Below are 24,914 nucleotides of genomic sequence, written 5' to 3' on the forward strand. Positions count from 1 at the left end.
TTTCCGCTGGGTTGAAATGTCATATTGCTTTAAGGAGGGAGGAGCAGAGTTTAAAGGAGATGTGCGTGCCAAGTTTTTTCCCCCACAGGGAGTGGTGAGTGCCTTGAACGCGCTGCCAGGGGTGGTGGTGGAGGCAGGTACGATAGTGGTGTTTAAGAGGCTTTTGGATAGACAAGGATATGCAGGGAATGGAGGGATATGGATCACGGGCAGCCAGAGGAGCTTCCTACAACATTGGCATTATGGGCCGAAGGGCCTGGTCCTGTGCTTTAGACTTTGGAGATACAGCCTCTTCGGCCCAACGAGACTATGCTAACCAGCGATCATTCTGTACACTAGGACTATCCTACACACACTAGGGACAATTTACAATTTCACCCAAGCCAATTAATCTACAAACCTGTACGTCTTTCGAATGTGCGAGGAGCCGGGAGCACCCGGAGAAAACCCACGCGGTCACTGGGAGAACGTACAAACTCCGTAAAGGCAGCACCGCAGTCAGCGTCAAACCCGGGTCTCTGGCTCAGTGAGGCAGCAACTCTACCGCTGTGCTCTACATGCAGTGGTGAAGTTGTCGATTTGGCAATAGATTATCACTGGAGGCATTGAACACAAATAGATTGGTCGTCATTACCAAGGGTACGGAAGAGACCACTCCTGCTCTCCCTGTAAATACATTGGCTGCAGCTCAGGGAAGCTTCCATTCACTAATATTTGGTAATGGGGGGGGGGGGGGGGGGGGGGGGGGGGGGAGGGGGGGTACTCTTCTGAGGCACAACTTATATGAAACAGGGCATGGAAAAGATTGAAGATTCGAAGAGAAGGTGGAGAGGGAGAGGAGGTTTCATCTAGAACTAGTTTTTATTTGTTGTACAATTCTTTTGTACCATTTTTCCAGATCCAGTGCGGATTGCTTCTAATTGTTGGTTGCATTGACTCATGGTTGACTCCCGAACCATCCAATACCTGCACCAATTGTCTTCAACCTGCCAACAACTTGTTGTCAATGGGCAATAGTTCCTGAAGAGTAACTCCTCACGCAGCCTGATCCTCTGTGAATCACTGCTGTGGTTTCACAAACTTCCGGGAGACTCATTTAAGTTCCAAAACTTCTAACAAATCGAACATGCCGAGCTAGATGTACATTGATAGCAACTCTTGCCAGCTTTCCGATGGAGTTTTGCAAATTTCAGTGAATATGCGTCACGTCTGGCCCTTTCTCCCATATACACTCAACAAACATCACTTCAAAGTGCAAAAACTATTGGTATTGTGGTTTTGGCAAATGCCTTGCAACTTTCAGTTCATTGGTCTGCTTTTGACGTGTTGCCTCACAGAGTCATAGTGTGATACAGTGTGGAAACGGGCCCTTTGGCCCAACTTGCCCATGCTGGCCAACATGTCCCCAGCTACACTAGTCCCACTTGCCCATGTTTGGTCCATACCCCTCCAAACCTCCTACATTAGAGTAGCTAGATGCATTTTCCACATCACTTGTGCAATGATGGTCTATTGAACAAAGACTTTCTTTATTTTATTATCTTTTATTAGCCCGGTGCTGGGGCGGCAGATATTTACAATATATATTAATGATTTAGATGAAGGGATTACAAGTAACATTAGCAAATTTACAGATGACACAAAGCAGGGTGGCAGTGTGAACTGTGAGGAGGATGCTATGAGAATGCAGGCTGACTTGGACAGGTTGGGGGAGTGGGCAGATGCATGGCAGATGCAGTTTAATGTGGATAAATGTGAGGTTATCCACTTTGGTAGCAAAAACAGGAAGGCAGATTACTATCTAAATGGTGTCAAGATGGGAAAAGGGGAAGTACAACGGGACCTGGGGGTCCTAGTTCATCAGTCTATGAAAGTAAAGGGCTTGTCCCACTTTCACGACCTAATTCACGACCTCTGCCGAGTTTGCCCTTGACTCGTACTCGCAGCATGGTTGTCACGAGGTCGTAGTAGGTCGTGATACTAGTCGTAGGTACTCGTGCATCAAGTTGGTCGGGGCGTTGTTTCGGGCATGATGAACAATGTCCACGAGTAAAAAAGGTCGTGAATTAGGGTTGTGAATGTGGGACAGGCCCTTAAGCATGCAAGTACAGCAGGCAGTGAAGAAAGTGAATGGCATGTTGGCCTTCATACAAGAGGAGTCGAGTATAGGAGAAAAAGGTCCTTCTGCAGTTGTACAGGGCTCTAGTGAGACCACACCTGGAGTATTGTGGTCCGGGAAACTGAGTGTTGTTTACGCAAGGCAAACGAACTTTCAACATGCCCTTTGTACACGGGGTTGGCCTGCTGCCAGAATCGGTGAGGGAATCACATCACACACAAAGTATGTTCCATAATTGCACGGGATGGCTCCAACTGGTTAGAGAGGAGTTTCCAGCGCTGCTGTTCACTGCACTGTGGCCAGTGTAATTATTTTTGCTGCCTTCACTGTTGCAGCCGTTAGAAGTGTTTCTCGTAGCTCAAGATTCAAGATTGAAGAGAGTTTATTGTCATGTGTCCCTGATAGGACAATGAAATTCTTGCTTTGCTTCAGCACAACAGAACATAGTAGGCATTGACTACAGAACAGATCAGTGTGTCCATATACCATTATATAAACATATACACACATGAATAAATAAACTGATGATGTGCAAATAAACAGATAATGGGCTATTAATGTTCAGAGTTTTGTCCGAGCCAGGTTTAATAGCCTGATGTCTGAACCTGGTTGTTGCAGTCTTCAGGCTCCTGTACCTTCTACCTGAAGGTAGCAGGGAGATGAGTGTGTGGCCAGGATGGTGTGCGTCTTTGATGATACTGCCAGCCTTTTTGAGGCAGCGACTGCGATAGATCCCCTCGATGGAAGGGAGGTCAGAGCCGATGGGGTCTTGTGCCAAGGTCAAAGGGCAAGATCCCATCAACTTGTGAACAGCAGCATCTCTGGAGAGAAGAAATGGGCAACGTTTCAGGTCAGTCTGAAGGGTCTCGACCCGGAACATCGCCCATTCCTTCTCTCCAGAGACGCTGTCTGACCTGCTAAAGTTACTCCAGCATTTTGTGTCTACCTTGGATTTAAACCAGCACCTGCAGTTCTTTCTTATACGCGGTCTACTTGCGATCTACCGTTACTCCGGGGCATGCGGTTGGAGAGGGCGATCTCCGCAGAAGGACACACCTACCTTCTGACATTGTTTTAATGATGTGAAGGAAACACATGAGGAGACTTCTGACTTCCTGTTGACTGAACTTGCAATAAGTGGGTGCCCCGCCCCCTGCTGATGCTCTCCTTTGTCCAGTCTGCAAGAGAGGTAGACAACGGATAAGTGCCAGAGAATTAAATTGATGGTTTAGTTTAGAGATACAGCGCGGAAACAGGCCCTTCGGCCCAGCAAGCCCGCGCTGACCAGCGATCCCCGCACATCAGCACTATCCTACACACACTAGAGACAATTTGGGGATGATCAGCCATGATCACATTGAATGGCGGTGCTGGCTCGAAGGGCCGAATGGCCTCCTCCTGCACCTATTGCCTATTGTCTAATTTACACTTATACCAAACCAATTAACATACAAACTGTACGTCTTTGGAGTGTGGGAGGAAACCGAAGATCTCGGAGAAAACCCACGCAGGTCACGGGGAGAACGTACAAACTCCGTACAGACAGCACCCGTAGTCGGGATTGATCCCGGGTCTCTGGCGCTGTGAGGCAGCAACTCTACCGCTGTGCCACCGTTTCGCCACTGGTCTGCGTTAGTTGAGTTGAGTTTATTACTCAGACGTGTTCCGAGGCACAGTGAAAAGCTATTTTGTTGCGTGCTGGCCAGTCAGCGGAAAGACTATAGAAGTCCACAACCGATTATCCAGCAACTGGACTGATGGGTGGACTTGATTGGGGTTATGTATAGCATCATCTAATCAGATTGTACAGCACGCAAAACAGTTGCTCACTGTATCCCTGTATACATGACCATAATAAACCTGACCCTGAGCCTAGACCTCCCTGCTCTGGGGAAATGTCTGTGGCCATCCATCTTATCTCTGCCCTCGTGATTTTGCAAACCTCAATCAGGCCTCACCTCATCCACCTACACTTCAGGGAAAATAATCCAAGCCTTTCCCAGCCTCTACCTTTCCAGCCCTCCGTACCCACAGAATCTTACTGGGCCATGGGGATTAACTCAGCGGGCCGGACAACACCTTGGAGTGAGAGAGTGAGTTAATGTTTCATCATGCTGGAACCACTGCTGTTTCTCCCTCCACAAACGCTGCCCGACCCACCCAGTATTTCCTGCATTGCCACATGTTACTTGACATCCTCATACCTTCTCTAAAGCAGCATGTAACCAAATTGAATGTGCACATTAAGGTGAACAGTAGCCTATCCACCACACCCTAGCACTAGAAATTCACACACCAAGTGCTGGAGGAAGTCAACGGGCCAGGCAGCATCTTTGGAGAACATGCATGGGTGATGTTTCAGGTTGGGACCCATCTTCAGGCTGCAGAAGGGTTGCAAGAAGGGTCCCAACCCAAAATATCACCTACCCATGTTCCCCAGATGTTCTGCTTGAACTGCAAAGTTACTACAGCACTTAGTGTGTGTTTTTTTTGTAAAAGAGAGATACTTTTGCCATTAATCTATAACCACTCTAGGAGAAACAAGGAACTGCAGGCGCTGGTTTAAAAAAAAAGAGCAACTCAACGGATCAAGCAGCATCTGTGAAGAACATGGATAGGTGACGTTTTAGGTCGGGTCTGAAGAGGGATCCTGACCTGAAGCATCGCCAAACCATGTTCTCCACAGATGCTGCCTGACCCGCTGAGTTACTCCAGCACTCTGTAAAACGTCACCTATCCATGTTCTCCATAGATGCTGCCTGACCCGCTGAGTTACTCCAGCACTCTGTGAAACGTCACCTATCCATGTTCTCCACAGATGCTGCCTGACCCGCTGAGTTACTCCAGCACTCTGTGTGTCTACATTCTAGTACTATAGGGGGCACCTACTCTGGTGCTCCAGACTGGCTAATGATAGGAAAAGTATCCCTCTTTTACAACTCAATGTATGAAGAACAGATTTTTTTTTTAAATGCCCTTTAGACAAATTGAAGGAGTTTATTTTACAAAGTCCACGGAATCGCGGCGATCCTCGGCTCTCTCCGGCGTGCCCGCGCCCGTCTCTGTGCTCAGGGAGCTGCGGGAATCATCATGTTTCAGCAGCAATCCCAACGAGGTAACGTAACCTGTTGACAGAAACACAATGCAGACTCAGTGCCCGAGACACGGCAGAATATCAATGGGAACCAGACGGACATAAAACCTCCATAAAACCACTCCCTCCTTCGCAGATAACCCGAACACAAAAACATAGGCAATAGGTGCAGGAGTAGGCCATTCGGCCCTTTAAACCAGCACTGCCATTCAATGTGATCATGGCTGATCATCCACAATCAGTACCCCGTTCCTGCTTTCTCCCCATACCCCCTGATTCCTTTAGCCCCAAGAGCTAAATCTAACTCTCTCTTGAAAACACCCAGTGAATCGGCCTCCACTGCCTTCTGTGGCAGAGAATTCCACAGATTCACAACTCTCTGGGTGAAGAAGTTTTTCCTCATCTCAGTCCTAAATGGCCGACCCCTTATTCCTAAACTGTGACCCCTGGTTCTGGACTCGCCCAACATGGGGAACATGGACAACATCATGGAATCTCTATCCCGATGGATATGGGGCAAATACAGGCAAATGGGACCAGCTTGGAGGGGGCATCGTGGTGGGAATGGGCAAGATGGGCAGAAGGGCCTGTTCTGGTGCTGTCTGACTCTGACATCTAACAGCCGACACTTGTAGTTAGAACCTTGAGGCAGAGCGCGAGTAATCAGAGGGAGTGACGCCAATCATAAAACCACAAGTCATCGGAGCAGAGTAAGGCCATTCAGCCCATCGAGTCTTTTCTGCCATTCAATCACGGCTGATCTATTTTTCCCTCTCAATCCCATTCTCCTGCCTTCTCCCTGTAACCCCTGATGCCCTCACCAACAAAACGCTGGTAAATAGGACTAGCATAGGTAGTGTGCCTTGGACAGCATGGATGAGTTGGGCTGAAGGGCCAGTCTCCGTGCTGCGCGACTGTAAGTTGTACCTGCGGATGTTAACTCTTTGTCGGTGAAGATGGCCGATCTGCGGGCAGTGGACCCGTTGATTGTTGACGAGATATTGAAGGGCAGCTCATCTCGAACACTCTGCTTTGTACAAAATGGAAGTTTAGTTTAGAGATACAGCGCGGAAACAGGCCCTTCGGCCCACGGAGCCCGCGCTGACCAGCGATCACCCCGTACACTAACACTATCACACACACACACACACACACACACACACACACACACACACACACACACGGACACACACACACACACACTCACGCACACACGCACGCACGCACACGCGCACACGCGCACATGCACACACGCACACACGCACACGCGCACACGCACACACGCACACACGCACACACACACACACACACACACACACGGACACACACACACGCACACGCACACACACACACGCACGGACACACGCACACACACACACGCACGGACACACACACACACACACACACGCACACACGCACGCACACACGCACGGACACACGGACACGCACACACGCACACACACACACACGGACACACACACACACACACACGCACACACGCACACACACACAGACACACGGACACGCACACACGCACACACGCGCACACGCGCACACACGCACACACGCACACACACACACGGACAATTTACAATTATGGGTGTTAGAGGTTTCGGGAGAAGGCGGGAGAATGCGTTAGGACAATAGACAATAGGTGCAGGAGTAGGCTATTTCGCCCTTCGAGCCAGCACCGCCATTCAACTTGATGGCGACTTGATGGGCCGAATGGCCTAACTCTCCTCCTAACACTAATGACGTTTCGGGCCAGGACCCTTCTTCATACAGCCAACATTCCTTTTCTCCATAGATTCTGCCTGACCCGCTGAGTCATTCCGGCATTCAGCCAACAAACATGTACGTCTTTGGAGTGAACATGTCGGCCACAATTCAGCAGCATGTTGACATTCTCTAATACACTTGATCCATCACAGCAGACTATTCACCAGCATGCCTATTCAGGCTCTCTGTGAGTGTTGCAACCACAGTTGACAGACAGCTCACTCTTTACTGGTGAGTTTCACCCCAACTATTTACCTCAGCCCAATCAGAATATATTATTGCAACAGGTTCCCACAGCTCTGCTCATTGTCAGGAGGAAAATATCACCATTCTCATGTGGGAGATACAAGGTACTGGTGCTGGTTTTACAAACACGGGCACAGAGTGCTGGAGTAACTCAGCGGGTCAGGCAGCATCTGTGGAGAACATGGATAGGTGACGTTTCACACAGTGCTGGAGTAACTCAGTGGGTCAGGCAGCATCTGTGGAGAACGTGGATAGGTGACGTTTCACAGAGTGCTGGAGTAACTCAGCGGGTCAGGCAGCATCTGTGGAGAACATGGATAGGTGATGTTTTGGGTCTGGACTCGTTGGGGGGAGGGGAAAAAGTGCGTCAGGTAACAGGTGAACTCAGGTGAGGAGGGCTGTGATAGGTAAATGGATGGACAAAGGCCAGACATGAAAAAAAACAGATAAACAGGCCCTTCATCCCACCGGGAGCCCACCAACCAGCGATCCCCGCACATTAACACTATCCTACACCCACTAGGGACAATTTACATTTACACCAAGCCAATGAACCAACACATCTGCATGTCTTTGGAGTGTGGGAGGAAGCCAAAGATCTCGGAGAAAACCCACGCAGTCACAGAGAGAACGTACGAACTCCGTAAACACAGCAGCCGTAGTTGGGATCAAACCCGGTGTCTGGCGCTTAGGGTTGCCAACTGTCCCGCATTAGCAGGGACATCATGTATATTGGGCTAAATTGGTTTGTCCTGTACAGGACCGCCCTTGCCCTGTATGTGACTGCTACTACAATAAACCCATCGTAAATCCAAAATATCGTAAGTGGAAAATGCATTTAATACACCGAACCCACCATCACCCCCCCCCCCCCCCCCACCCCCCCCCCCCCCCCCCCCTCCCTCCTCTTCAGTTCTCTGCCTCTGGAAGTGTTTTTAATTTCCACGTTTCAAATATCAAATCTCTTTGGCGTCTCTCAACAGCCCACCGCCACCCACCCCCAAACGACCCCACCCCCACACCCAACCCCCACCCCCACCCCAGCCCCACACCCAACCCACATCCCCACCACAACCCCCACACCCAACCCCCACCCCCATCCCACACCCACCACACCCCCACCCCATCCCCCACCCCAATAGACAATAGGTGCAGGAGTAGACCATTCAGCCCTTCGAGCCATTCAATGTGATCATGGCTGATCATCCCCAATCAGTACCCCATTCCTGCCTTCTCCCCATATCCCCTGACTCCGCTATCTTTAAGACTATCTAGCTCTCTCTTGAAAGTGTCCACAGGTTCACACTTACGGCGTTAGAGAAGGTCAGGCTGAGGGAAGTCAGGTCCTTGAGTTTGAGCCGCTGCACATTGTCAAACAGCACCTTCAGCAGCGGCAGATAGAGCAGTGCGATCCGTGCCTGCTGGCCCTGCAATAAACAAAGCAGTCATCAAACGCCCGGCAAAGACTGAACTGTGAGAGCCTGCCTGCCTGCCCCCAGCTATTTACCCAAGTCCCTTCAGCTCTGCCGCGGAGACAATCAACTCTGCAGGCTGTCACCGAGAAAAGATCACCATTCTCATTCAGTAGACACTAGGAACTGCAGATGCTGGTTAGCAGTAAAAGACACAAAGTGCTGGAGTAACCCAGTGGATCAGGTGGCATGTTTGGTGAACATGGATGGGTGATGTTTCGGGTCGGGACCCTTCTTTAGGCATTGTAGGAAGGGCAACACAGACACAGGCCCTTCGGCCCATCAGGCCCATGCTGACCGAGTCGCCCTGCATCTGGGCCATTTCTCTCTAAATCTTCCTATCCATCTATCTGTTAAAAGTCAGAATAGCATCCACTTCTGGACCTTCCTCTGGCAGCTCGTGCCAGATACAGACCACCCTCTGTGTGGAAACGTTGCCCCCAACCTCCCCCTTAAATTCATGAGTGCTTCAGTAGGAGCAGAATTAGGCCATTGTTACCCATGTCCCTTGATTCCTTTAGCCCCAAGAGCTAAATCCTATGGCCCTGTCCCATTTACGTGTCCTTGGCATGCAAATTACATGACCTCGTGGTCGGGTTGAGGCGCACGGGAATCGTTTGGCCGCGCGGGGCCAGTCCCACTGAGAAGCGCGGAGGGGTATGTACTTGCGCGGATCTCCGAAATTTTGTAGCGAACAAAATCTTTGCGCGCCACTGGCCTGTCGCGTTACTGACGGCCAAAGTGGGACAGGCCCAAGACCTTGGCGCGACGCAACGTCTCACCTGCAACAGCAGCAGAAGCAGGCAAACAATCGCCGAGCTCGGCCTGGGGCTCACGGCCGTTGCGGTCCGGATCCGCCCCCACATCTACTGTGAAGATAGACACAAAATGCTGGAGTAACTCAGCGGGACCGGCAGCATCTCTGGAGAGAAGCAATGGGTGGCATTTCGGGTCAAGACCCTTCTTTCAGACTGAACATCACCCATTGCTTCTCTCCAGAGATACTGCTGGTCCCGCTGAGATACTCCTGTATTGTGTGTCCGTCTTCAAATGACGTCACGTGCTCCAGACGGCTGTGCGGTCGAATGAAGTCGCGTGCGACCTTCGTGGGACCGTCGCACCTCAACGCGACCACGAGGTCGCATAATTAGCGTGCCAAGGACACGCAAATGGGACAGAGGCTTAACTCTCTCTCGAAAACACCCAGTGAATTGGCCTCCACTGCCCTCTGTGGCAGGGCACGGTTACAGTTGTCGTCTGACAGTGGGGGTGAGGACTCAATCCAGCATTGTTGTACAGAGGGTATGTTGGGGTTCCAGTCCACAACTCCCTGACGGTGGGTGAGAAAGCAGGCGGTGTGCTTGCCTTCAACGGGCGGGGCATCGAGTGTATTTACATTGGGAGTTTTGTGTTCACTTCTGGCCACCCCATTACGGGAAGGATGTGGAGGCTTTGGGGAGGGAGCGGGCAGGACATTTACCGGGATGCTGCGCGGATTAGAGAGCGTCGGCAATAAGGAGAGGTTGGACACGGGTTGGATTGTTTTCCCTGCAGCGCTGGAGGCTGAGACACAATCATGTCGCAGTACACAGAATGAGATATGAAGGCGGGCGCTCAGCATCGATGTGGAGTCCTGGGAGAGAGAACCTTGCAGCCGGCCCCACCAATTGGAGAGCTACCCTGAACCAACATCTCAAAACGGGGGAAGAGAGCCTGATAACGGCAAAAAAACTAGTACTTAAATTTTGGAAACACACAACTTCTTCCACTGGGTGCTTTCAAGGGGCCAAGGAAAGAGCGTTCACGTCGCGGCCCTGTTTCAACCAATCTTTCCACCACCACGCACAAGAAGCACAAGAAGCGCAAGACAGACACCATTGGGCAGATGCCGAGAAGTGTGTTCAGCTCTGGCTGAACAACTTCTATTCTTGTGTGTGGACTCGATAAGAAGAAGTAGAAGAAGTCCCTACTGTGAAGATGTGGATTACAAACATGTCCGAGACACTACATCTTGAAAATATTAGACTTGTCTTGGCAGAAAAACCAGATCATTTTTCCAAGACATGGACACACTTACCGATTTCTTACAGGGATAGTACGGCACAACTTAACTTTGGATTTAAATCCAACTATGGGTTGGGTGAGGTGGGTGGGGAGGGACGAGAGGCAGCTATATTCCCACTTTTCTCTCTCTTTCTGTTCGTTCTTTTTTTTCTATTTCTCTCTTCTCTCTTTCATTTACTCACTCTTTGGCCACACTACACTGGTAGTCTAGGGCTCCTATAATTGCTCCACTCACTTCTTCTCTCTCTTGTTCTTTTCTTTTCTTTTCTTCAAATTCAAAGCAAAAAAGTCAAAATTGAAGCTGTACAATAACTGTATAATTTTATACACCGTTTGTTCTATTCTTGTACATTTGCTACTAATAAACACATTTTTTTTTTTAACGGGGTGGGGGTGGGGGGGGAAGAGAAACTGATGAAGGCAGCGACAGACAAGCAGGTGCGCAGAAAGGAGCACGGCAACTTCAACAAACCAGAGACACACACACACACACACACACACACACACACACACACACACACACACACACACACCCAACCACACACACACACAAACACACACACACACCCACAACCACTCACACACACACACACACATACACACACACACACACACACACACACACACCACAACACACACACACACACACACACACACACACACACACTCACACCACCACCCACACACTCACACACACACCCAACCACACACACACCCAACCACACACACACACACACACACACACACAACCACACACACACCCAACCACACACACACCCACACACACACACACACACACACACACACACACACACACACACACAGACACACACACCCAACCACACACACACCCAACCACACACACACCCAACCACACACACACACACACACACACACACACACACCCAACCACACACACACACACACACACACACACACACACACCCACACACACACACACACACACCCAACCACACACACACCCAACCACACACACACCCAACCACACACACACCCAACCACACACACACACAACCACACACACACACAAACCCAAAAAAACACACACACACACAAAAACAAACACACACACACACAAACCCACACACACACACACACACACACGTGACCTTTGCCACAGGGACTGTCACTCCTGCAGCCGCAAGCGACGCTGGTTCAGCCGAGGCTTGGAGCAAGCAGCCACCAACTAGGATGCATCACCCATGGTCAGACATGACCGGGGGGGGGGGGCCTACACTGACATGATGCAGAACAGTTTGTGTCTCACAGTTTGACAGAGTTTTACACGATAACAATAACGCTCTTTCCTCCGGATTCCAGTTTCCTTCCTCGACCCATAGACGTGGGGGTTAAATGTACATTCTGCTGACAAGATGGTGCCCGACACAGGCGACTGTTTGGGTGCCGGCCACACCAGCACATCTACAATCACATATTACAATCGCTCCACACTCTTATATCTCTGCTCCAACGGCAACATATCTTACGTCAATTATGATCTTTTTAAACTCCTCCGATCTTATAAACATATAAGATTATTAAGGGTTTAGACACACTAGAGGCAGGAAACATGTTCCCGGTGTTGGGGGAGTCTAGAACCAGGGGCCACAGTTTAAGAATAAGGAGTAAGCCATTTAGAACGGAGACGAGGAAACACTTTTTCTCACAGAGAGTGGTGAGTCTGTGGAATTCTCTGCCTCAGAGGGCGGTGGAGGCAGGTTCTCTGGATACTTTCAAGAGAGAGCTAGATAGGGTTCTTAAAAATAGCCTATAGTCAGGGGATATGGGGAGAAGGCAGGAACGGGGTACTGATTGGGGATGATCAGCCATGATCACATTAAATGGCGGTGCTGGCTCGAAGGGCCGAATGGCCTCCTCCTGCACCTATTGTCTATTGACTCTCAGATCTGTAACCTTGGACTATCTTTGATCGGACGTTGCTGGCTTTACCCAGCACTAAACGTTATTCCCTTATCCTGTATCTGTACACTGTGGCCGGCTCGATTGTAATCATGTATTGTCTTTCCGCTGACTGGTCAGCACACAACAACAGCTTTTCACTGTAGCTCGGTACACGTGACAATAAACTGAACATTGCCCTGAAGGTGGGTGGTGGGAGGAGGATCAGGGGGGAGATGATGGGAAAGTGTAGAAGAGGGAATGAAGTGGGATTTGAGGGAATGAGATTGTCGGGCTTTCACTGACAGCCAGCGGGTTTCTTCATAGTCATGAGGAAATCAGAAGTGATAGCATCTTATCCTGTTGCATAACAGCTTGGTTTAGTAACAGCCCTGCCCAAGTCCACAGGAAATTGCACAGTTGTGTATGTAGCCCAGTCCATCACACAGTCCACACTCCCCACCATTGTAGATGTAGCCCAGTCCCACACACCACACTCCCCACCATTGTAGATGTAGCCCAGTCCCACACAGTCCACACTCCCCACCATTGTAGATATAGCCCAGTCCATCGCACAGTCCACACCCCACCATTGTAGATGTAGCCCAGTCCCACACACACCACACTCCCCGCCATTGTAGATGTAGCCCAGTCCATCGCACAGTCCACACCCCACCATTGTAGATGTAGGCCAGTCCCACACAGACCACACTCCCCACCATTGTAGATGTAGCCCAGTCCCACACACACACCACACTCCCCACCATTGTAGATGTAGCCCAGTCCCACACACACCATACTCCCCACCATTGTAGATGTAGCCCAGTCCATCACACAGTCCACACTCCCCACCATTGTAGATGTAGGCCAGTCCCACACAGACCACACTCCCCACCATTGTAGATGTAGCCCAGTCCCACACACACACCACACTCCCCACCATTGTAGATGTAGCCCAGTCCCACACACACACCACACTCTCCACCATTGTAGATGTAGCCCAGTCCCACACAGTCCACACTCCCCACCATTGTAGATGTAGCCCAGTCCATCACACAGTCCACAATCCCCACCACTGACTCCATCTACACCTCACACTGCCTCGGGAAATCAGCTGACATCATCAAGGACCACTCCCACCCCGGTCATTCCCTCTCCTCCCGTCGGGCAGAAGATACAACAGTTTAAAGTCGCCCACCACCAGATTCACAAACAGCTTCTTCCTGGCTCTTTAGTTTAGAGATACAGCGCGGAAACAGGCCCTTCGGCCCACCGAGTCCGCGCTGACCAGCGATCACCGCACATTAACACTAAGCTATACACACTAGGCACAATTTACACATCCGCCAAGCCAATTAACCTACAAACCTGTACATCTTTGGAGTGTGGGAAGAAACCGGAGATCTCGGAGAAAACCCACGCGGTCACGGGGAGAACGTGCAAACTCCGTACAGACAGCACCCGTAGTCACGATCGAACCCAGATCTCTGGTGACGCAAACGCTGTAAGGCAGCAACTCTACCGCTGTGCCACCGTGCTGCCCACCATGTTATTAAAATATTGAACAGTCCTGCCATAAGTTAGGGTGTAGTCCCAATCTTCCAACCTACCTCACTGCAGACCTTGCATTTTTTGTATTTGCACTTTTGGCCTGATTGTGGATTTTGGAAGGAGTAGGAGGGGGACCCACAGCCCCAAAGCCCCATTTATATCAATGGTTGAAAGGGTCAAGAGCTTCAAATTCCTGGGCGTGCACATCTCTGAAGATCTTTCCTGGTCCGAGAACACTGATGCAATTATCAAGAAAGCTCATCAGCGCCTCTACATCCTGAGAAGATTACGGAGAGTCGGTTTGTCAAGGAAGACTCTCTCTAACTTCTACAGGTGCACAGTAGAGAGCATGCTGACCGGTTGCATCATGGCTTGGTTCGGCAATTTCAGCGCCCTGGAGAGGAAAAGACTACAAAAAGTAGTAAACACTGCCCAGTCCATCATCGGCTCTGACCTTTCATCCATCGAGGGGATTTATCGCAGTCGCTGCCTCAAAAAGGCTGGCAGCATCATCAAAGACCCACACCATCCTGGCCACACACTCATCTCCCTGCTACCTTCAGGTAGAAGGTACAGGAGCCTGAAGACTGCAACAACCAGGTTCAGGAATAGCTACTTCCCCACAGCCATCCGGCTATTAAACCTGGCTCGGACAAAACTCTGAACATTAATAACCCATTATCTGTTATTTGCACTTTATCAGTTTATTTATTCATGTGCGTATATATTTATATAATGGTATATGGACACACTGATCTGTTTGTAGTAAATGCCTACTATGTTCTGTGTGCTGAAGCAAAGCAAGAATTTAATTGTCCTATACAGGGACACATGACAATAAACTCACTTGAACTGTCTCTGTAAATATGGAGCTATAACATTGTGACTGTATATTCCACACTCGGGTATTTACCACATGCATGACAAGTGGTGCTTGTGTGTGACATGACTGTGTCATGCGTGGTATAATTTGACACGGCATCAGAACACACCCGGATAGTCACGGTTATAATACAAAATATTCAAATAACATAATATCTTTATATGCAGACGAAGTATTACTGTATATCACAAAACCCCAAATCAGTATACCAAACATATTAAATCTAATTGAGGACTTTGGATCTTTCTCAGGATATAGATTAAACTGGAACAAAAGTGAAATTATGTCGATAAAACCGAAAGACTCAACACATCTCAACATCTCAACCGAAAGACTCAACACAGGCAGCTTTGCCACTGCTACACGGGTGGTTTTAAACTGAATAAGGGGGGTGGGGTGTCGAATGTGCTAGTGGAGGATGGAGTTAAAGGGAAAGGGTTTCTTAAATGTGTGAGCGTAGAGACAGAGGGGTGTAAAATGAGGGTAGAAGCAATAGGTAGCAAGGTGAAAAGTAAAAGTGGCAGGCCGGAAAATCCAGGGCAAAAATCAAAAAGGGCCACTTTTCAACAAAATTGTATAAGGGGTAAGAGTGTTGTAAAAACAAGCCTGAAGGCTTTGTGTCTCAATGCAAGGAGCATTCGTAATAAGGTGGATGAGTTGAATGTGCAGATAGCTATTAATGACTATGATATAGTTGGGATCACGGAGACATGGCTCCAGGGTGACCAAGGCTGGGAGCTGAACATCCAGGGATATTCAATATTCAGGAGGGATAGAGAGAAAGGAAAAGGAGGTGGGGTAGCGTTGCTGATTAGAGAGGAGATTAACGCAATGGAAAGGAAGGACATTAGTTTGCAGGATGTGGAATCGGTATGGGTAGAGCTGCGAAACACTAAGGGGCAGAAAACGCTGGTGGGTGTTGTGTACAGGCCACCTAACAGTAGTAGTGAAGTTGGAGATGGCATCAAACAGGAAATTAGAAATGCGTGCGACAAAGGCAAAACCGTTATAATGGGTGACTTCAATCTACATATAGATTGGGTGAATCAAATTGGCAGGGGTGCTGAGGAAGAGGATTTTTTGGAATGTATGCGGGATAGTTATCTAAATCAACATGTAGAGGAACCAGCGAGAGAGCAGGCTATTTTAGACTGGGTATTGAGTAATGAGGAAGGGTTAGTTAGCAGTCTTGTTGTACGTGCCCCCTTGGGCAAGAGTGACCATAATATGGTTGAGTTCTTCATTAGGATGGAGAGTGATATTGTTAATTCAGAAACAATGGTTCTGAACTTAAAGAAAGGTAACTTTGAGGGTATGAGACGTGAATTGGCCAAGATTGACTGGCAATTAATTCTAAAAGGGTTGACGGTGGATATGCAATGGAAGACATTTAAAGACTGCATGGATGAACTACAAAAATTGTTCATCCCAGTTTGGCAAAAGAATAAATCAGGGAAGGTAGTGTATCCGTGGATAACAAGGGAAATCAGGGATAGTATCAAAGCGAAGGATGATGCGTACAAATTAGCCAGAAAAAGCAGCATACCGGAGGACTGGGAGAAATTCAGAGACCAGCAGAGGAGGACAAAGGGCTTAATTAGGAAAGGAAAAATAGATTATGAAAGAAAACTGGCAGGGAACATAAAAACTGACTGCAAAAGTTTTTATAGATATGTGAAAAGAAAGAGATAAGTTAAAACAAATGTAGGTCCCTTGCAGTCAGAAACAGGTGAGTTGATCATGGGGAACAAGGATATGGCGGACCAATTGAATAACTACTTTGGTTCCGTCTTCACTAAGGAAGACATAAATAATCTGCCGGAAATAGCAGGGGACCGCGGGTCAAAGGAGTTGGAGGAACTGAGTGAAATCCAGGTTAGCCGGGAAGTGGTGTTGGGTAAATTGAATGGATTAAAGGCCGATAAATCCCCAGGGCCAGATAGGCTGCATCCCAGAGTACTTAAGGAAGTAGCTCCAGAAATAGTGGATGCATTAGTAATAATCTTTCAAAACTCTTTAGATTCTGGAGTAGTTCCTGAGGATTGGTGGGTAGCAAACGTAACCCCACTTTTTAAGAAGGGAGGGAGAGAGAAAACGGGGAATTACAGACCAGTTAGTCTAACATCGGTAGTGGGGAAACTGCTAGAGTCAGTTATTAAAGATGGGATAGCAGCACATTTGGAAAGTGGTGAAATCATTGGACAAAGTCAGCATGGATTTACAAAAGGTAAATCATGTCTGACGAATCTTATAGAATTTTTCGAGGATGTAACTAGTAGCGTGGATAGGGGAGAACCAGTGGATGTGGTGTATCTGGACTTCCAGAAGGCTTTCGACAAGGTCCCACATAAGAGATTAGTTTAAAAACTTAAAGCACACGGCATTGGGGGTTCAGTATTGATGTGGATAGAGAACTGGCTGGCAAACAGGAAGCAAAGAGTAGGAGTAAATGGGTCCTTTTCACAATGGCAGGCAGTGACTAGTGGGGTACCGCAAGGCTCAGTGCTGGGACCCCAGCTATTTACAATATATATTAATGATCTGGATGAGGGAATTGAAGGCAATATCTCCAAGTTTGCGGATGACACTAAGCTGGGGGGCAGTGTTAGCTGTGAGGAGGATGCTAGGAGACTGCAAGGTGACTTGGATAGGCTGGGTGAGTGGGCAAATGTTTGGCAGATGCAGTATAATGTGGATAAATGTGAGGTTATCCATTTTGGTGGCAAAAACAGGAAAGCAGACTATTATCTAAATGGTGGCCGACTAGGAAAAGGGGAGATGCAGCGAGACCTGGGTGTCATGGTACACCATTCATTGAAAGTGGGCATGCAGGAGCAACAGGCAGTGAAGAAAGCGAATGGTATGTTAGCTTTCATAGCAAAAGGATTTGAGTATAGGAGCAGGGAGGTTCTACTGCAGTTGTACAGGGTCTTGGTGAGACCACACCTGGAGTATTGCGTACAGTTTTGGTCTCCAAATCTGAGGAAGGACATTATTGCCCTCGAGGGAGTGCAGAGAAGGTTCACCAGACTGATTCCTGGGATGTCAGGACTGTCTTATGAAGAAAGACTGGATAGACTTGGTTTGTACTCTCTAGAATTTAGGAGATTGAGAGGGGATCTTATAGAAACTTACAAAATTCTTAAGGGGTTGGACAGGCTAGATGCAGGAAGTTTGCTCCCGATGTTGGGGAAGTCCAGGACAAGGGGTCACAGCTTAAGGATAACGGGGAAATCCTTTAAAACCGAGATGAGAAGAACTTTTTTCACACAGAGAGTGGTGAATCTCTGGAACTCCCTGCCACAGAGGGTAGTCGAGGCCAGTTCATTGGCTATATTTAAGAGGGAGTTAGATGTGGCCCTTGTGGCTAAGGGGATCAGAGGGTATGGAGAGAAGGCAGGTACGGGATACTGAGTTGGATGATCAGCCATGATCATATTGAATGGCGGTGCAGGCTCGAAGGGCCGAATGGCCTATTCCTGCACCTAATTTCTATGTTTCTATGTTTCTATCTCTTGAAATTCCCCTTTAAAATAGCCATAGAAAAATTCAAATATTTGGGAATTGAAATTACTAGAAACTATCATGCTATGTTTAATGCCAATTATAGTCCCTTCCTTAAGAAACTAAATAATCTAATCAAATTCTGGAAAATGCTCTCGATGTCTTTAACAGGTCGAATAAATGCTATAAAAATGATCTTTTTACCACAAATCCTATATTTATTTCAATCAATTCCAATATATCTTCCAAAGAAGTTTTTCAAAAAACTAGACTCAGACATTACAAATTTTATATGGGATTATAAATCCCACAGAATACAAAGAGCACACCTTAGTAAACCAAAAGAGATGGGTGGTCTAGCGCTCCCTAATTTTATGTACTATAATTGGGCAGTAAATATTAAAAATATGATTCACCTGCTGGACAATTCTGCCCAGCAGGTGGACTGGATTGTAATGTAGAGAGAGGACTGCGCTCAGTGTAATACAGGAGCGACTCTCCTCTCACCAATGAATCTGAATAACAAAAATTATAATAAAAATCCAATGATACATAGTACAAATAGAACTTGGAAACAAATAAAACAGAATCTAAAATTAAGAAATCTATCTCTTTTAATGCCAATAGTCAATAACCCGTCGTTTAAACCTTCAATTATAGATAAATCATTTACACAATGGGAAAGAATGGGAATTAAAACGCTCGGAGACTTGTATGAATTAGGAAAATTATTATCATTTCAACAATTACAACTGAAATATAATTTGAAAAATAATCAATATTTTAAATATCTTCAAATCTGTGACTATCTGAAAAAATACACAAAAGACTATCATAACATGTCCCCAGACTTATTGGATGAAGCCATGAAGACAAAGGCTGAATCAGCAAACCTAATATCATACTTATACAACATTATTTTAAATATAGAAATACCTACAACTGATGGTATTAGAAGAGACTGGGAACAAGAACTAGCTATAAAAGTTTCAAGAGAGCTGGGATAAACACTTACTATATGTGCATAAATGCTCGATCAACGTACGACATACTCTAATTTAATATAAAACATTACATAGACTTGACTCTCTGAATAGCCGCACAAGAGTTCCTATGTGTGTAAGCACAAATGGCAAATAAAGTTTTTGACCTTTGACCTTGACATAGACTATATTATTCAAAAACTAAAATAAATAAACTTTTCCCCAATGTCTCACCCACTTGTGATAAATGTCAGTCACAAGAAGCTAACATAGCGCACTCTTTTGTTTTTTGTATAAAAATCCAAAAATTCTGCAACAAAATATTTGAAATCTTCACAAAATTAATTAAAATAAAACTTGTACCAAATGCAGAATGGAACATTTTTGGAATATCGGAAGGTAACCCCGAACTAAACGTGTTTCAAAAGAACTTACTTAATTACGGGCTAATAATGGGGAAAAAAGCTTATACTCAAATTCTGGAAAAACGCTCCAATACCAACAATAAAAATGTGGATTTCAAACATGTTCGAAACACTACACTTGGAAGAGATGTGACTCCTCCTAGCAGGCAAAGCAGACCACTTCCAAAAGACGTGGTCTGCATTTATGGAACTATTACAAGCATAAGGTGCAATAGTAATTTAAAAAAGAAATGGTACCAGGATCTGGTAACGGGGGGGTAAAAAAAAACAAAACGCAGTTGGTATATCCTTTTTTGCGAGTTTTGTGTTACAATAGAGCGATTGTTTTTCCTTTTTTTTCTTTTCTTTCTAGGGTCTTATTTCCTTTCTTTACTTCCTTCTCTAACTTCTTCCCTAAGGGGCTTTCTTTTCCAAACACTTTCCTGCACCTTCACGATTCTTGCTCACTTTCCTTACTTCTTTTATTTCTACCTTTTTTAAAGCTCGAAAAACGAAGTGGTACAACAAATGTACTAAGATATATCGGATGTGTATTACTGTAATTTACTGTACTTCTAATAAAAATTAATTAAAAAAATAAATTAAAAAAAACTTGACACGGCAGTGTACAGACAATGTTTCCCCCTGCATCTTGGTACGTGTGGCAATAGTTGGCCAAATACAAAATAGAGAAAATGTAGACACAGAGTGCTGGAGTAGCTCAGCAGGTCAGGCAACATCTCTGGAAAACAAAGATCAGTCTGAAGAAGGGTCCCCACCTAAAACATCACCTGTCCATGTTCTCCAGAGATGCTGCCTGTCACGGAGTTACTCCAGCACTTTGTGTTGTTTTAACAACCAGCATCTGCAGTTCCTTGTTCCCAGAGGAGGTGTAGGTAGATGTTTGCATTGGGAAAGGTCAGGACATGGACCTACACTGGCACCTAGTGGTAGAGGCTTGAACTACAATGTGAGACAATGTTTAACAAATGACGACTAAACTGGGGCAGGAAAAAACACGATGACTCATCATGAATAACCGCACCCATACTGGCCGCACTGTGGTTCATGTCTGGCACTGTCCCAAATATACCCAACATAAGCTCAAAGACAAGCACTAAACGACACAGAGTGCTGGAGTAACTCAGTGGGTCAGGCAGCATCTCTGGAGAACATGGGGGGTGGCATTTCGGGCCAGGATCTTTCTTCAGACCAAGTTCTCCACAGATGCTGCCTGACCCGCTGAGTTACTCCAGCACTCTGTGAAACGTCACCTATCCATGTTCTCCACAGATGCTGCCTGACCCGCTGAGTTACTCCAGCACTCTGTGAAACGTCACCCATCCACTACCATGGGCAGGGCAGGGCAGGGCAGGGGAGGAGAGGGCAGGGCAGGGCAGGGGAGGAGAGGGCAGGGGAGGGGAGGGCAGGGGAGGGGAGGGCAAGGGCGGGGGGGGGGGGGGGGGGGCGGGGCGGGGCGGGGCGGGGCGGGGCGGGGCGGGGCGGGGCGGGGCAGGGCAGGGCAGGGCAGGGCAGGGCAGGGCAGGGCAGGGCAGGGCAGGGCAGGGCAGGGCAGGGCAAGGCAGGGCAGGGCAGCTGAGGTAGGCGTGGCATTGGTACCTTGTTTGGATAGCGTCCGTCGAAGGCGTGCTTCATCATCAGGCCCTTGATGTTGGCGATGGCGGTGTGCCGGATGTCCTGGGGCTCGGCGAGGGAGAGGCCCAGCTCCCGCAGCGCCAGACCCACCAGGAAGTGGTGCCGGCAAAAGTCATCGCTCAGGGTGGAGTCCAGCTGCAGGTCTGTGGGGAGAGCACAACGTTAACACAAACCACACGGGTACAGAAGTGTGAACACGCACACGCACACATCCAGATTCAGGGGCAGTTTCATCCCAGCTGTTATCAGGCAACTGAATCATCCTACCACAACCAGAGAGCGGTGCTGAACTACTATGTGAGTCAGTGCCGGGAAAACAGTTGAAAACTGAGGAATTTGGTTTGCAAATTGGTAAATCAGGCAATTTTTTCAGTCAATTTAAGCAAGACTGCTCTTGGGGAGCGGCGGTGAGGAGCGACCTTGCAGGTCTGTGCACGGGGCAGGGATTTAGATTCTTAGATCACTGGGATCTGTTTCGGGGTAAGGGGGAACTGTACAAAAGGGACGGATTGCATCTTAACAGGTGTGGGACCAGCATTCTGGCAGGCAGGTTTGCCACTGCTACACGGGTGGTTTTAGACTGAATAAGGGGGGTGGGGTGTCGAATGGGATAGTGGAGGATGGAGTTAAAGGGAAAGGGTTTCTTAAATGTGTGAGCGTAGAGACAGAGGGGTGTAAAATGAGGGTAGAAGCAATAGGTAGCAAGGTGAAAAGTAAAAGTGGCAGGCCGGAAAATCCAGGGCAAAAATCAAAAAGGGCCACTTTTCAACATAATTGTATAAGGGGTAAGAGTGTTGTAAAAACAAGCCTGAAGGCTTTGTGTCTCAATGCAAGGAGCATTCATAATAAGGTGGATGAGTTGAATGTGCAGATACAGTGGCTTGCAAAAGTATTCATACCCCTTGAACCTTTCCACATTTTGTCACATTACAACCACAAACGTAAATGTATTTTATTGGGATTTTATGTGATAGACCAACACAAAGTGGCGCATAATTGTGAAGTGGAAGGAAAATGATACATGGTTTTCAAATTTTTTTACAAATAAAAAACTGAAAAGTGTGGCGTGCAAAAGTACTCAGCCCCCTTTACTCTGATACCCCTAAATAAAATCCAGTGCAACCAATTGCCTTCAGAAGTCACCTAATTAGTAAATAAAGTCCACTTGTGTGTAATCTAATCTCAGTATAAATACAGCTGTTCTGTGAAGGCCTCAGAGGTTTGTTAGAGAACATTAGTGAACAAACAGCATCATGAAGCCCAAGGAACACACCAGACAGGTCAGGGATAAAGTTGTGGAGAAGTTTAAAGCAGGGTTAGGTTATAAAAAAATATCCCAAGCTTTGAACATCTCACGGAGCACTGTTCAATCCATCATCCGAAAATGGAAAGAGTATGGCACAACTGCAAACCTACCAAGACATGGCCGTCCACCTAAACTGACAGGCCAGGCAAGGAGAGCATTGATCAGAGAAGCAGCCAAGAGGCCCATGATAACTCTGGAGGAGCTGCAGAGATCCACAGCTCAGGTGGGAGAATCTGTCCACAGGACAACTATTAGTCGTGCACTCCACAAATCGGGCCTTTATGGAAGAGTGGCAAGATGAAAGCCATTGTTGAAAAAAAGCCATAAGAAGTCCCGTTTGCAGTTTGCCACAAGCCATGTAGCCATGTGGGGGACACAGCAAACATGTGGAGGAAGGTGCTTTGGTCAGATGAGACCAAAATTGAAGTTTTTGGCCTAAATGCAAAACGCTATGTGTGGCGGAAAACTAACACTGCACATCACCCTGAACACACCATCCCCACTGTGAAACATGGTGGTGGCAGCATTATGGTGTGGGGATGCTTTTCTTCAGCAGGGACAAGGAAGCTGGTCAGAGTTGATGGGAAGATGGATGGAGCCAAATACAGGGCAATCTTGGAAGAAAACCTGTTGGAGTCTGCAAAAGACTTGAGACTGGGGCGGAGGTTCACCTTCCAGCAGGACAACGACCCTAAACATACAGCCAGAGCTACAATGGAATGGTTTAGATCAAAGCATATTCATGTGTTAGAATGGCCCAGTCAAAGTCCAGACCTAAATCCAATTGAGAATCTCTGGCAAGACTTGAAAATTGCTGTTCACAGACGCTCTCCATCCAATCTGACTGAGCTTGAGCTATTTTGCAAAGAAGAATGGGCAAACATTTCAGTCTCTAGATGTGCAAAGCTGGTAGAGACATACCCCAAAAGACTTGCAGCTGTAATTGCAGCGAAAGGTGGTTCTACAAAGTATTGACTCAGGGGGGCTGAATACTTTTGCACGCCACACTTTTCAGTTTTTTATTTGTAAAAAAATATGAAAACCATGTATCATTTTTCTTCCACTTCACAATTATGCACCACTTTGTGTTGGTCTATCACATAAAATCCCAATAAAATACATTTACGTTTGTGGTTGTAACGTGACAAAATGTGGAAAAGTTCAAGGGGTATGAACATTTTTGCAAGCCACTGTAGTTATTAATGACTATGATATAGTTGGGATCACGGAGACATGGCTCCAGGGTGACCAAGGCTGGGAGCTGAACATCCAGGGATATTCAATATTCAGGAGGGATAGACAGAAAGGAAAAGGAGGTGGGGTAGCGTTGCTGATTAGAGAGGAGATTAACGCAATGGAAAGGAAGGACAATAGTTTGGAGGATGTGGAATCGGTATGGGTTGAGCTGCGAAACACTAAGGGGCAGAAACCGCTGGTGGGTGTTGTGTACAGGCCACCTAACAGTAGTAGTGAAGTTGGAGATGGTATCAAACAGGAAATTAGAAATGCGTGCGACAAAGGCAAAACAGTTATAATGGGTGACTTCAATCTACATATAGATTGGGTGAATCAAATTGGCAGGGGTGCTGAGGAAGAGGATTTCTTGGAATGTATGCGGGATAGTTATCTAAATCAACATGTAGAGGAACCAACGAGAGAGCAGGCTATTTTAGACTGGGTATTGAGTAATGAGGAAGGGTTAGTTAGCAGTCTTGTTGTACGTGCCCCCTTTCAATCTCTCACTGGCCCAGGGTGTTGTCCCCACTTGCCTCAAGACATCAACCATCGTGCCAGTGCCCAAACAGTCAGCCACAGGGAGCCTCAACGATTTCCGCCCAGTGGCACTCACCCCTGTCATTGCTAAGTGCTTTGAGCGGCTGATCTTGGCTCACCTCAAAGCCAGCCTCCCCCCCACACTGGACCTCCATCAGTT

General features: G+C 47.4%; 1 protein-coding gene across 1 annotated transcript in view; it reads right to left on the bottom strand.

The window, feature by feature from the left end:
- Positions 1-24,914, bottom strand: part of LOC116979321 (dedicator of cytokinesis protein 11-like) — a 179,473-nt gene that overhangs the window by 56,245 nt on the left and 98,314 nt on the right. Inside the window, 5 exon segments of the mRNA XM_033030927.1 lie at positions 3,117-3,297; positions 5,126-5,244; positions 6,141-6,243; positions 8,549-8,665; positions 21,640-21,818. Of these exon segments, the coding sequence (XP_032886818.1) occupies positions 3,117-3,297; positions 5,126-5,244; positions 6,141-6,243; positions 8,549-8,665; positions 21,640-21,818 (699 nt within the window).

This window comes from Amblyraja radiata, chromosome 12 (genome assembly GCF_010909765.2).
Source record: "Amblyraja radiata isolate CabotCenter1 chromosome 12, sAmbRad1.1.pri, whole genome shotgun sequence".
Lineage (NCBI taxonomy): Eukaryota > Metazoa > Chordata > Chondrichthyes > Rajiformes > Rajidae > Amblyraja > Amblyraja radiata.